This window comes from Leptonotus elevatus, chromosome 18, assembly GCF_054856555.1.
Source record: "Leptonotus elevatus isolate MCC_2025b chromosome 18, RoL_Lele_1.0, whole genome shotgun sequence".
NCBI lineage: Eukaryota > Metazoa > Chordata > Actinopteri > Syngnathiformes > Syngnathidae > Leptonotus > Leptonotus elevatus.
Window position 1 is genome coordinate 16,943,897 of NC_141256.1, and position 14,584 is coordinate 16,958,480.

At 44.5% G+C, this 14,584-nt stretch overlaps 1 protein-coding gene and 1 long non-coding RNA gene across 3 annotated transcripts in view; one reads left to right on the forward strand and one right to left on the reverse strand.

The window, feature by feature from the left end:
- LOC147158954 (uncharacterized) overlaps window positions 1–14,584 on the forward strand; it is a 33,658-nt gene that overhangs the window by 9,133 nt on the left and 9,941 nt on the right. For both annotated transcript variants that reach the window (XR_015090709.1, XR_015090708.1), the window contains exons 3-6: window positions 4,990–5,132; window positions 5,202–5,248; window positions 5,883–5,917; window positions 13,654–13,764. This is a non-coding gene — a long non-coding RNA (uncharacterized LOC147158954). The remainder of the gene's footprint in view (window positions 1–4,989; window positions 5,133–5,201; window positions 5,249–5,882; window positions 5,918–13,653; window positions 13,765–14,584) is intronic.
- On the reverse strand, window positions 7,546–9,828 carry tcf21 (transcription factor 21). The gene is made up of 2 exons (XM_086060633.1): window positions 9,189–9,828; window positions 7,546–8,187 (listed from the first exon to the last, which is right to left on the reverse strand). The coding sequence occupies exons 1-2, from the start codon at window positions 9,681–9,683 to the stop codon at window positions 8,098–8,100; spliced, it is 585 nt and encodes a 194-aa protein (XP_085916759.1). The 5' UTR covers window positions 9,684–9,828; the 3' UTR covers window positions 7,546–8,097.

The window sequence follows — 14,584 nt, forward strand, 5'->3', positions numbered from 1 at the left end:
TTTTGAAAAAAACAACAACAGAGAGTTACTCTGTTGGTTCTATTATGTTGGAGGACGACACTTTGCTCTCGTACTCTACATTGAGTACAATTTGTGGTTACTCTGATGATAACCATAGAGTCAGGAATGGACCACGTAGCGGTTAGCATAGCAATAGCTATGTAGCAGTAGCGTAGCGACAACAACACAGGCTGCTCAGCACAATGTAGCTCAAGTCAAACATAAACAATCATCCGTCCCGTGGACAAACTTAGCGGCACACGTTTGATTTGTATTGTTTTGCTGTTTCACATTTTAGAAATTATTTTTGCCACACACGCACGCGCGCACACACACGCACACACTCTGGTAAAAATAGAATGAAGAGAAATTTGGGCTCATTTGTCATTCGTATCAGTGTTGGCTTATATTTTTTTCTTGCAGTTTTCTTGCTCACAGCCAAACTGGAGCTCAACTTGAATGTTCCAGCCAATGATAACAAAATCAAAGTCACATTCTCCACGCACGCACGCACGCACACACACGACACACACAGTCGGCGGTTAGTTGAGGTGCATGGCGGGAATGCTGCGGTCGCACCTGGGAATACTCTCTCGGGCAACATTTTTTCTCGCTCGTTTGCGCTTTCCTCTCTCGCATGCAGATTACATTGACTTCACTTTTTGTTTGCAGCTGGAATTTTTAAGATGGATATTTAGCCATAGAATTAGTTTTTGCACGTCTACTTTGTGACGGGATTCAACATTCGCTCTCGGCCCGATCCTCCAACCCTGTCAATCTTGTTAACTAATCATCCGAGCAGGAAAAATGATTGTGAAAAGTGTAATCGATCACGCAAGCACTAACATTAGTCGGTTAGCTTAGCAATTAGCAAGGCTTATCCGTCTTTCCCTGTGTTATTTACTCCTCGTGATCTCTTCTTGTGAACGAATACAAAGCAGTATTGTTTATTTGCATTCACCCTTCTTGTCGTTTATTATTCTTAATTGACTGCTAGATTTACGTTCGCATCGTAATCTTGTCATGTTTGATGCCGATGTGTCGTGGTTCACTTCTATGAGTAGTTATCCAGGCTGCCACCTAGTGGAAATGATAGGAAAAAAAGTGGCACGATGAAAAATTTCCAGCGCCGTCAGGATCGTCATGTCATCCAGCACTCGTACATTAGTTTGTAGTTGTGTTAGACTATTAGTTATATTTCTTTTAAATTGAATTCTACCCTTTATCTTGACAAAATCTCGTCGCCACGGTGACGAGGCGTGTGCGTCGATCACGCGCGGGCTCACGTTGCGAATTTTAATTCTGATTTGATTGGGATTAAAGCGGGGTTTTGAAATCTGCGTTAATGGCTTTCAGACCGGCTCTAATCCTCATTTAATGAAGTCCTCAGTGGGCTGGCCGGCTTGGACGGGAGCCCGTCATAACTCAAGTGGACATTTAGGCAAACACTCCATGGGAAGTGGAGGACGTGTGTGTGTGCGCGCGTGCATGTGTGTGTGTGTGTATAAGAGCAGTAAGCATACATGTAGAAATTGTAAAAACACGGGTGGATGGCGACTTTTGAATGCATGTGATCTTATCAAGGCGCTCATTCTTGACTCTGTTTGTGTTTGTGTGTGTGTGTGCGTGTGTGCGTGTGTGTGTGTTCACCATGCTCGCTTGGACGCGCATGCTCCCTATCACTCCCTATCATCCCTATGTAACAGGAGCCACCCCCTCCACCCATCCCTGTCAAAAATAAAAATCATTTGTCCGCTGCAGGAGTGTGTCCATTAAAAATGCATGCCGTTCAGGGGGGGTGGGGTGGGAGGGTTCGGCTTTGGAGGGGGGGGGGGTGTTCTGTGATCCTCAGGGGACGAAAGCTGACACTCGGCTCTCCGGAAGGGCATCAGTAGTACCAAGGTGGACAAATGGCATCCAAAGAGAAAAAGTGGACAGAAAAGTGGATCAATATGTTCAACAACAACAACAAAAAAAAGCACCAAATAAGTGACCTGACAGCCGGAGATCAATCTTCATGTACCAATAGATCCGATTGCTGTATGTCTTTCTATTAAAGGCAAATCGATTTTTTTTAAATTAAAATATATAACATACATGTTTTTTAGAGTGTCATTACTTTAATGCCATCACATGTGGGAAAGGAGAGCCACAGTCACCAATGCATGTCACACTAAGCAAGCCCCGCCTCTTAAAGACCAATGCGTGTAAACAGACACTCCAATACGTGTGTGTGTGTTTCCACTCAACTGAGTGTCATTGTTGGTCAAATGACAAGTTTTGGTGGCAACAAGATTTGAGACATCAAAATGTGCAAAAAATGTTCCTTGATGCCAGCCAGTTGTGTTTTGTGTTTTTCAAGCGAGTGCGATGTTGGTGATCCTCCCTCGTATTCCCACTAATCGGTGTCCCCATGCTGTGTTTTGCGTTCAGCTCTCTTGTGGAAATGACTGTTTTCTTTCTTCGCTTGACTCCATCTGCTTCCTATAAGCCATTTGGAGGCACCTCGGCCATTTATTCACACACAAGCAAAATCCCCGACCCGACCAAATAAGCCGGTGCTTTTTCAATTGGGTGGTCAAATCTGGAGCCAATTAAACGGGGGTCACCCCCCACACCCCCCCTTTTCATATTTCCTTCACACCCAGCTTGAGGAAGACCCCAGATTAGAGGAATATTTTCCTTATTGCCGACTACTTTTGCAGAATTCCACGGGATCATAATTGAATCCACGTGCGGGCCGGAGTCAGAGGTGTTCCCGTTTTTTTTGCAGCGTGGTGGTCGGGCAACAACTCGATGGCCTATCAGAAGCACTGACATACATTTATAACCAAAATGAAAAGAGCAGCCTATTCTATTCATTTCATTGCTTTTCTATTGGCAGTATTTCTTATTTGCGTGTGGTTGATTTATTATTATTATTTTTTTTCGTCCAATCAAATTTCATCGTCTATGTGTTGCCATGCCAATCTAATCTGCCCGGGGCCTTCACAATCAGCAGAGTATGGACTGTCTCTTTAACCCGTCTCATTTCAAATTCATCCTCACTGGCCCTCAATGATGTCAAACCTTTTCCGTCCTCTGATTGGTTGGTCAGAGCAAGACTTATTACAGACAGCAATATGTCTTGAACTGGAATGAGGACAAATTAGGACAAAATGTACGTATCTCAAAGTGAAGTTAGAGATATCGACAGCACCAAAAGAAGGCACTGAAGGCCCAAATAGCAAATGCGCAGCCGGGCACTGTTGGACGGAGATTCTGCCCGTGTTTTACTTTTTGCTCCCCTGTTTCTTGTCTGCTCGTGTTGGAAAATTTTAAGCGACTTTTAATTCCCGAAGTGGACGCTTAATTGAGATCAAATAAACAAATGTCACCTGTGAGCGATTTCGGCTCGTTTTTCTGCTTGATAAGCACTAATTAATGCACAGCCTCCACGCACACGCTTCTCGTTTGAACGCACACACACGCGGGGCGGATTAGCTTCCCCCTTTAGGACTCAACAGTGAGAGCTTGTTCTGCGCTCCTATATACGCACTGACCCGTCGCGCTTGGGCTTCCTGCGAATGTCGTCGGGGAATGAATGGCCACTTGTTGGGACACTTGCACGGAATCGCGCTTGTCTGCGCCCTATCACTTTAAGTGGCGTTATTAAGAAGGAAAGCATCAGGAAATCAAGTCATCTGGTGTCGCGAGTGGGCTGCGGCGGGTTTGAGGAGAAAAAAAACACACGGCAGGTGATTGTGATTCATGTCTTCCTAATTGTAATGGACTTGAATCCTGTAAAAACAACACGCCGGGTAATTCCTGCGCACACGGGGAACCCCGCGCACGGCGTAATTGTGCCCACCTGCTAAAACATCATTTAGCGCGTCGCCCCTTTCCGTCCGCTAACACTGCTCTTACGACTTGGACGTGTGTGACCTCCTTTACGCTCGGCCCACGCTTTGATCGCCATAATTGGATCAGACTATCCCAAAAATCAAAGTCCCGAAGCGGCTATGCACAAAGACGTGAGAAGTTTTGAGGTACAAGCAGTTTGGCAGATGCAGAAAAATTTGTCAAAAAGGATATTTCTTGTCAAACTCAACAAAAACAAAGAGAAATGCATGTTGTGTATTTAAAACAACCATATCGCATTTCTCACGTTCATATAATCTTCGTCCCCTGTGAAAATCAACTAATTGTGGTTTACTGAATCACTTACAGTAGTTGTGAAACTCTTCTTCCTTTATGTCTGTATGGCTGTATTATACTGCCCCCTAGTGGCCATGTTTTGTACGCCATAACCTGTTTAATTCTTTACATTCTATTGAATCATTTTAGTACTTTTTTTATATAGAACAATATTATAGAGTGCTATTTTCCTTATTCAAAATATTTTAGTTGGATTTTTGGTGGCGTCTGGAACGGATTAAACTGCGTTCGTATTCATTTCAATGAGGACAGATGATTTGAGATACAGTGTGCATGTTTTGTGTTGCAAGCGTGGTCACATAATGAATGGCCAGCAACGGGCCAGTTATTTTTAACCAATCAGATTTCAAATTTGTCCTGACGGGGCCAGAGCGCTGATCCTCAGTGACGTCCGCAGAGCAAAATGTTAAAACTTGTCACAGCCAAGTTGGACGAGCACGACACATTTGTAGTGTTTGCCACATATTGGCAAATCAGCATGCATGTCTGCTGTTTCTCATGTATTTCATAGAAAAGTTTTGTCATGCTATTTGATTCATTTTGATTATGAACTGCTCCAGACATGGCACAGTTGTGTGTTGTTCTGTTGTGGTTTTGTATCATATGCATGGTTTGTATAAGTGCAACTTGATGGTTGTGTTATTAAGAGCTGGATTGAGTCTGGTAAGCCCCCGCTGAAGCCCCCACTGAAGCCCCCACTGAAGCCCCCACTGAAGCCCCCCCAGATTCCAAATGCACAACCCACCACTGTGAATGATGAGCCTCAACATGTTATTCGATGTTTTCTTCCAGCTGGGCTTGACAATGAGGCGCCCTCAGCCACTGCCGTCCAAGTGCGATGCTGCCACCTTGTGGTTGGAGACAAAAACATCAACAACATCCCTGCGCGTGATGGCGTCGTAGCAAAATCACTTGGGGACCCGTTTAAAAATATGGTAAGTAGATCAAACATTTTCAAGTGTACGTGTTTGCCCCCGCAATGTTGCAATTGTGCCTTTTTCAAGTGATGCTTCAAATATCGGAACGGAATGATGCACGACCCACGTGACAGGCAAGTCCCCATGGATTTTGATCTTCTTTCATGACTTTCACTGCTTTTCCTAAACAATGCAAAAATAACTTAAGAATGTATTTTCACCTTCCACACCAAGAATGACTGCATTTAAGCTAATGCAACATAAAAGGTCAACTTTTATGTTATATCTACAGAAATCAATGTAAGTGCCTGTATTAGAGAAAGACACCACTAGATGGCAGCATTACAACATTTTGACAAATGGCCTGCAGAGCTTGGGCTTGTTCTCCAAATCCTCAGTACTGCTTACATTTTGAGTCATATTCTTAGCTCGATTAGCAATGCTGCAGTATTTGTCGTCATATTTATTCCTTGTTGCAAATACATCCTGCCATTATGTGATATGTGAGGAAATGCGGCACGAGGGGGAAAAGCAGAATGAAAATTCTGCATGTGGGCACAAGTTTTTTCACTGGCGGGGCTACTTTAGAGCCCTTCGTTGTTGGCCACAAGTGCACCAAAAAAAAGTCTTAAACAGTCAGTGTGTGTGTGGACGGAGTCTTCGCGCTTTCATGTCCGTTTTAGAGTTTGAGTTCAAAAATTGTCATACGTCTTGTAAACTCAAATTTACAAGACGTATTTTCACTCTACTTGACTTTGCTTTTTGTAGGACCACCTCCTAAATTCTCACGGGAACACACTGAAGTGAGTACAACAAATGACAGCATCAGCTGCAACGAAATGTCTTCTTCTTTTTTTTTTTTCCTTTTGGGCTGACGTCCAACAAAACTATTAGCAAGTATGGGAAATCCCTCTTCCACTTCACCCCTCCCTTGCGCTCGGGGGGCAGCCGGCCAAGTTTATTTTCTCCCAGGTGGTCTCTCAAAGGGTGCTGTTGGGAGGGGGGGGAAATGGGGTGGGGGGGGGCTCCTGCCACGCCACTGCTTGATGTATGAGGTGAGGGTCCTTGAAGTGACATCGGTGCGTCTCTTTTATTGCGACGGCGCCGACTTGTTGAGGTGAGGTGTGATGAAACTTTCTTCCACATGCTCCACATCCGCGCACTAGTATGCGCTTTGTCTTCACTCGTAAGACAAATCAGGACAACAGTCAAAAGAATGACAACGGCGAACGAGACTCGCAAACCAAATTCAGACTTGTCTCCGCCCACTTTTGGATTCTTAATACTGAGGACAAAATCTGTACTCGTACATGGGCCTAACTGTGGATGGCTTTGAGAGTCATTAGAATTTGTATTTGATGTTCTTTAGCGCCGCATAGGCTACTAGTACGCTTTATACGGCCCCGCGGGTGGTCAAGGACAGACACAGCCATCATTGCACGTTTTTTTTTGAACAAACTAAACACGTCGTTAGCACGTTCAACTAGCGGCGAGTCACTCGTGCTAGCTGCTAGCCTGAGCTCACAACCGAGCTCTCATTCGCTGACTCCCACGTCACCCGCCAGGTCGGGCCCCGTCTTTTGGAGACACACACATTCATTCAAAGCCACAGATACGACAGTGTGCAGTCGAGCCTGAGGAGGGCGACCCCAAGTGGACATAAATAATACATGTTCTTCATGTGCATACTTTGTATTGGTAATATGCGGAATCCATTTTAACTCGAGTAAAGGACGGATGGGATGATCAATACATTAAACTCATTTTAAGAATATTGAAAATAGCCCCAGCCCGAATAGGAAGTGTTAATAGAGTGTAGGGAAAGTTTGATGAGGTTGTAACGAGTGATATTAAGCAATAAAATGTTTATAAATAATAAAATCAATATATTTTCGCTACTTTTCATCTATGGAGGTCCGACTGTGCACAGCATGTCTCCCTAATTGACAATGTTTGTATTTATTTATTTTTTCCACCTTTTAACTGAATAGCGAACATTCTCAGCCGAAAGTAACACTCGTTGTCATTGTACACTTGAGCTGCTTCGGATTAAAGTGCAGGTAAGCGTATTTGTCACGTGACCAAACATTAGCGCCGACGATTTCTGCCTCCTCTGCTGCTTTTAAACGCATTTGTGGCGAAGGATTATTTTTGTACGCTTTGCTTTTTTTTCTGTAAGATTTCAAGTGTGTGTGTTTGCCAATAAAATTGGACCGAAGAGGGGGGGGGGGGGGGGTTGCTATCAGAGAGCCAGCGAGCGAGAGAGAGGCCTTTTGTCAGAATGCATAAATAACTGTCTGCGGGATGTAAACATCACCGGTCATAACCCAGCAGAATTAAAACAAGCACTCTGGGCAGGATTAACGCACGTTTTCCTCTTTTCTCTTCCTTTCCCCTTTAATTTCTCATTTAAAAAAAAAAAAACAACAACTTCCCTTTTAGTCTTTTTAATTCATGTTTTTTGCTATTTTGGGGTTTAAACGAGCCAGTCTTTTTCTTGTTTTCAAAGATAATCTTTAGCAGGCCAACGTTTGTTTATGCAACGGCAACCGCATCCAGCTTTATCTTTTAGCAACAACACTGCCACTTATCTCTGCTCAGGTTTGGCTATTATTCCAAAAGGATAACAGAGGTGAGGTCACAACACAAACCAAAGCACAACAAAGTGTCAAAAAAGTGATACAAATAGATAGATATATATTTGTACCTGCTGTAGCATCTGTACAATTTCAAAGACTTGACTACAAATGTTTACGCAGAGTACATTTTACGCCGAGAACGCCTTTATTGTCTTTGGCCAGCAAAGACAATAAAGAATGACTTTAAAAAAAAAAAAAAAAAAAAAAAAAAAAGGACAATGCATTTAAATAGTTTCTTGTTACGGGAACGAAAGGAGGAGGACATCATGGATTTCCGTCCGTCCAGGCCGTTATTCCCACTCGAAAGTCCGCAGAGATGAGGTATCCAAAGTGTGTGTGCTTGGTCACGATGCGGTGGTGCCACATAAGCGCGTGGAGCTCAGCATTTCCTTCAGCTCGTTCTCGGGCTTGCCGGTCACCATGAAGGGCCACGTCTGCGGAGGCAAAAAAGGCGGGAAATTGCAAACATTCAAATGCAGTTTTTTTCTTAGGCATTGTTCAAATCACGTCGTTATTGTTTTTAGGACTGGCCTGTAGGATTTACCCCACTTACAACCAATCAAGTGGACGAGTTATAACAAAAATCAAGAAAGAAAAGTTACTTAAGCTCTAATGTTTGGTCATATTGGATTCGCTGCTTTGTGATCATATTCTGTGGCGTTTTTTTTTTCCAATGCGTGGAAAAATGTTGCTTTAACGATTTCTTCTTCTGCATCTTATTCATTGGTTTGGATTTGAGTTCTAAAATAGCAACAGGTGCTGCAAAATGTGAAATACTTCTTTAAAGAACAGAATTGAACAAGCATTTATGCTCCTTAAAATGAATGATGTGCTCAACTGATGGATTGTTCACATTAGCAACAATTAAGCGACGACAACTGATGTTGACAATCTATCACACAAGCTCATGTGAGGCATTTCATTAGGTACACGTGCTTATTTGATAATGCAGCTCTTGTATTAGAAGCAGTCGTCATATTTGTCATAAAATGCAATTTATAGTTTTCCTTTATTTATGAGACAACTGTGTACAACACTGACACTTTTATCGTTATTTGGTATTTTTCTTGTGGATTTTTACATTGCAAGTGTGACTCAATTTTGTTATAAATATATCAAGTCCTTTTGTGAAAATAAATGATTTGGATGCAGCGAGTGTAAAGTAATGATTACAAACGATGAATGAAATACGACATACTTGAGTTCATGCCAGCAAGAATTAATCTTAAAAATTTCCAATGGAGGTTGAGCACTAACTAATAAATAACAATGCATTTTGTGTTAATGCAATTAGGCAAGTGAAAATTTGACTTCATACTACTTTGATGACTTTTAGCAGTCTTGTTTGTTTGTTTATTTGTACGCAAGTCGGCTATCTCAGCAAAACCCATAAGGAGTTTTGCATCGGGCCCTGGACGTTGTCTGTCAGGCTCACCAGGTTGACGGGGTGGATGTATCCGCTCTCGTACTTGTCGTTGGCCAGCACCTGGCGCAGGTGCGCGATGTAGCTGGACGCCAGGCGCAGCGTGTCCAGCTTGGACAGTTTGGTGTCGGCCGGCACCCACGGCAGCGACGTCTTGAGGCGCGAGAAGGCCTTGGACAGGACGCGCATCCGGGCCCTTTCGCGCGCGTTGGCCGCGTTCCTCTGCACCTGTTTGCCCTCCCGCGGGCCTCCGCCGTCCTCCTGCTCCGCGGAGGAGGCCTTGCGGGACGGGGCCTTGCGCGACGCCGTCCTGCGGCGCTTGGTGGGCGGCGCGCGCGCTGCTGCTGCTGCTGCTGCTTGGCCTTCGCCGTCTTGACCTTCGCCATCTTGGCCCTCGCCGTCTTGGCCCTCGCCGCTGGAGCTCTCCTCGGCGCTGTCCGCCGAGGCCAACTTGAAGATGCCGTCCAGCAGCTCGTCGTCCACGTCGCTCAGGGAGCCCGTGGACATGGTGGCGGTGGGGGCGCGGGTGCTGTGGCGCGGGTGCGGGTGCTGTGGTGCGGGTGCGAGTGATGCGCGCAGGCCGGCTTCAGAAAGTGGGCGCCCGGGGGCTGCGTGCGTGGGTGGGTGTGCTCATGAGTGGTGCGGAAAATCTCCGCTGGACTTGGTTTTATCTCCGCGAGTAGCGGGGGCGGCGGCCTGCGCGCATGGGAGGAGAAAATGGACGGGGATGGTCCACAGACCAGTCTCACAAACGTCAAACTTTTATTGGAAAAAAAAGTATTTCTCAGCTTTTATACAGCCAATGCTCTTCTTTGTTTTTTGTTTTTAGGTTTCAATACATCTGCAACGGCATAACAACATTATACAATGCTGGCACAGATAGCCGAACAAAGGAATGTTATTTGTCGGAAATAAATCATTTGCAGAGCAACTTTTTGCTCAAATATTTAAATAAAAGTAGAAGTTGACTCTTACTTCAATAAAAGTAAATAAATACAGACTATTTAATCGCAAAAGTTAAAAATGTTACTGCTAAATCTCCAACAATGAAAAATAAAAGCCTTTTCTGCACACAATATGAATTAACTTGCCTAGCACTTGTATGGTGAAATAAAAATGGAGTATTCAAAGGATTAGGCTTATCCCTAAATTATTCAAGTAATTGTGGAAAAATTATATTGCGTAATTAACTCATTTGCTCCCAAAAACGTATTAATACGCTCTATTTTAAATGTCCCCCCAAGGCGTTTTTTATGCTAGAGCATTACGGAAGGTTTTGATGCAGCGTCTGAACTGAAGAGAACGCTTGAAGCAATGGTAGTTATTACCAAAACGGCCAGCAGGTGGCAGCAGAGTATGAGATCAACCAGGGCCATGTTGCAAAACAAAATAATTTCCCCACAATTTAAAGCAGATTTGTGAATAATGGTGAAACTTAGCTACTTCTACTTTTCCTGATGAATGAAGAGACTCTAATCTTTCTTTTGGTAGGTTCCTTTTTTATAGCAATAGAACACAATATTCTGTGGATCTTGCAAAATCAGTCAAAATCCAGTAAAGCAGCCGGGGGCGAAGGGGGTTGCTTCAGTCAAAATGGCTGCCAGTGAATGAGTTAAACAACATTCTGGATGAGGTGCTGCAGTTTTTGTCCTCTTGCCATCTTCATGTTCTGCTGTCGTAGCTGTAACTTTGACTGTGTTTAGTATTTGGCCTGGTGAGTGACGTGGGTGTCAACGAATGAGCGTGTAGCATTAACTGGCTGTCTGCGGGTTTACTGCAATTGACATTGATTCGCTAATTTCGATCTTGTCGATTTTAGATATGCTCTTGTGGTACACGCTGCATTTTGAAGTGTCAAATCATCTCAAACTTTGGACATTCTCTGTCTTTTACAGATTCTTTCCTCTTGTCTTGCCGCCATCTTGCCGGCTTATTTCTACACTGAGTGGTGCATGTAAATTAGACCTGTTTTCACCTGGTCTAAATCCTGCCCACTTTCTGTCACGTGACAGAGCCCGATGATGCACATTGATTCTGGGAAACAAATGGGCTTCCGGATTCCATACTTTTTGGGGGGGGGGGGGGGTATTTATTTGAGATGAAAAAAATTGTCAAGAAAAGCCGAGGTTTGCGCTTTGCTGCGTCCCAGCGCTGCTCAATGCGAGCAATTTGATTCACAGGAAGTTGCCTGATGGTTGGATGACGTGTACTTAGCGCGCAGACCCTTCCACTCACACGTCGCACATAACTTTCAGCACATTGTGCCAGTTCGCCGGGTGGAGTGCAAGGACAAGCAGGGGGGAGGGGGGCTGGGTTTAAAAAAAGGGGGGGGGGTCACGTCTCAAATGGCAAACTGGCGCCTCGGCCCCCTCTGATGTAATGGATACGAGGTACCCCACAATCCCCCCGTTTGGCCTTCGGCAGCCATGCGCCTCGATCGCACCTTGCGACCCGTGTGCAAGTAACGCCGGCCGATTTGGGGAAAGACTCGAGATCGCCAGCGTGGAGTCCGAGTCCCTCCTGGGTGGGCTCGAATTCAAAGCGGAAAAGTCGGCCAGATTGATGATGCACCTCTGAGCTGCGCGCGTTCACCAGAGAGAACAAGGCCGACCGGGACGCAAATAGCTCATGAAAAAAAAAGGAAGAGCTGTGCACGTCCTCCTTTGTTTGCTGAAAAAACAAAATCATTTTATGACCGTTAATTATTTACATGCGGTGCAAAGGCCCTCGTCAAATTGCTTCATTTCCTTGTCCGTGTTATTCTTAGGACAAATAAATTGTCTTGATACAGCACTGCAGAATTTTGCGGAAATTCAGCCCCGTAAGCCGCTTTTCACAGCTTGAAGTCATGACTGAAAAGACAGAGAAAGTCTGCCATTTTGGTTTGGAGCAGCCATTTTGTAGAAAAAAACGTTGTAGAATTGTTGCCAAATTGAAGCCATGCATCCTGGCAACATGAAATTGTGAACCTTGTTTTCTTGTCTAACGTTGGTGGAGCACGTCATCAGAGTTTGTTGATTATGATCATCATCATCGCCATTGAAAATGTTGGTTCATCTCTGCTAAAATCTGCTCTCAAAATGACTTTGTGATCATGAATCCTCGTGGAGATGTTCAAACAAAGCCAAAGTATTTCCTCAACTTCCTGACATAAGACAACAGGTGGACGTAAGGATATCAGCAAGGGAGGCTTGAAGAAAGACAAAAACGGGGGACCGAGACCCTTATGGAAGGACATGCTGCTAATTAGCCGGTTGGATGTCAAAGGTCACTGTGGTGGTCTGATGTCACCATTAAGGGACGGCTTCCAGATGTTGCTCACTAAAGAGCTGCTTGTGGTCGTCGAATGTAACAAGTTGCTCAAAGATGATAAACTGACATTGTGGTAACTTTATTATTGCGCTTCCGGAACTAATTGGCGTTATTCTCAAATGCGGAATGTGCAAAGTCATGTTTTTATCCTACTGCAAGTAACGCTTTGAGTTGAATCGATAAAAATCGCTGCATCGTGTTGCATCCCATTTATCCAGGTATGTATCGAATTGTCTTTTATGAGAGCTGTGCAACAGATATAAATCGGTTTAACGGCTTTTTTCTTTGAATTGAATTCATTTGGATAGTTTGGATTTTGAAGAGCTTTTGCGTCTTGTTTGATCTTCATAACCATGAAAAAAGCTACGGCCATATTTTATCGAATCAAAATCGTAATCCCATCAAAATACCGCCTGTATTAGGAATCTTATTTTTTAATTTTATTTGTAACCGTACACCTGGCCTGATTGACCTTCACACACATACCACGTTGCTGCATCGTAAAAAAAAAAATAACCGTTGTTCCGATTGCTGTTGTTATCGGGAAACGTCGTTGCAAACTGATCATCGACGTCGACAGTCCGCTTGCGTTTGTGTGGCGGGCCTAACAAGAAGCCAAATATTGTCTTATTCACCAGTGGGAAACCATCCCGCGTTTTTGTCATGCAGAAATGAAATCATAAAAATGAAATAGGAAAATGGGGGGGGGGGGGGGGGGGGGTCCAAAATGGAGCATTTGGCGGGGAGGCCGTGCGAGGAATAACAACTGTAATCTGTGAAGGAAGCCGGGGGTGAGAAAAACATCATCCATCTTTGTCCGAACACTTCGGCTCTCTGTCCATTATCACGATCCCCCCCCCCCACCATTCCCGGCAACCCCCCCCCCCCCCCCCCCCCAACACACAGCCACACACACATCCAAGATACACACAACACAACACGAGGCGGCTTCTTCTCAGTTCAAGTCCGTCTTGAAGCCCAAAAATCCCAAAAAAAAAAAAAAAGGGAGGTTGTCGGGAGTGCAAAGACCCAACGGGCAGCGACCAGGACAGGATGTAGCGGACAATAAGAGAGAGTTATGAACATTTTGATTGCATGGCAAATATGATGATGACCATTATGATATTTCAAAAAAGACAACAATCCCTTCGATATTTGCTGACAGGAGCATCCGGAAGGGAGGAAACTGGTCACGCCAGCAAACTCGAGACGGATGCGCCACGTTGCGGGTTCGCGGCCTGGAAGTTTTCTTCCTACGCTGGGAAGACGTTCAAGGGTATCGTTTGGAATGAACACACACACACACACACACACATTTGTCTTCATAAGCACGTGATGGGTGTGTCATTCAGAAAAGTCCAAAAGTTTGGCAGCTGTCACAAATGCACCAATTCCGAACCGCTGTTTTATCGTCATTGTCAGGTGGAAAGCGCTGATGTCCAAACATGGTCAATTTTTCACAAATCGCAACTGTGGGGTCGTCTTCTCCTTTTATTGATTTCGTCACTCGTGGCTCTTTTGTGAAGAAGATGCAACGTTTGTCATTTCGCCGACGTCTTGGGTCAAAGTGCCAAAGCGGTCGTTCGGTCCCGGAAGCGACAACGGGTTCCAGAGTCCTGCGCTCTGTCACCGTGAGCCGCTCGCCACTTTATAAACAAAGTGCTGACTTTTCAATCTCCCATTCAAGACTTTGGGTGTGTTTATGTGTGAGACTTCTGCACTCCACTAAATCCTTTTGCCGCAAACTCCCCCCCCCCCATCCTCACCCCCCCATCCTCACCCCCCCCCCCCAACCACAACATTCAGAGTCAAAACAGTTGAGCGCAAACAAACTTTTCAACTTTTACAGCCAAGACGCAAACAAACACACGAGCACTTTATACACTTGCAAGTGTGTCGGCCTGCCAGAAAAATAAATGGAGGCAAAACCGAAATACCAAATGTGCATGCTGATGTATGCAATGAGGTCAAGATTTAGGACCATATCTAAAAATTGCACACTAAATAAATGACCATAATTGGATGACGGAAATTAACAAACTATTTCATTTGATATTATTTTCTTTGTCAAGCAGACCAAATTCCTCAAAATGTGT

Excerpts from the sequence above, each read along its gene's own strand:
- tcf21 (XM_086060633.1), bottom strand. The coding sequence starts at position 9,683 with ATGTCCACGGGCTCCCTGAGCGACGTGGACGACGAGCTGCTGGACGGC. Across the intron at positions 8,188-9,188 it reads ACATCCACCCCGTCAACCTG|ACGTGGCCCTTCATGGTGAC; the intron begins GTGAGCCTGACA and ends TTGCCTCCGCAG.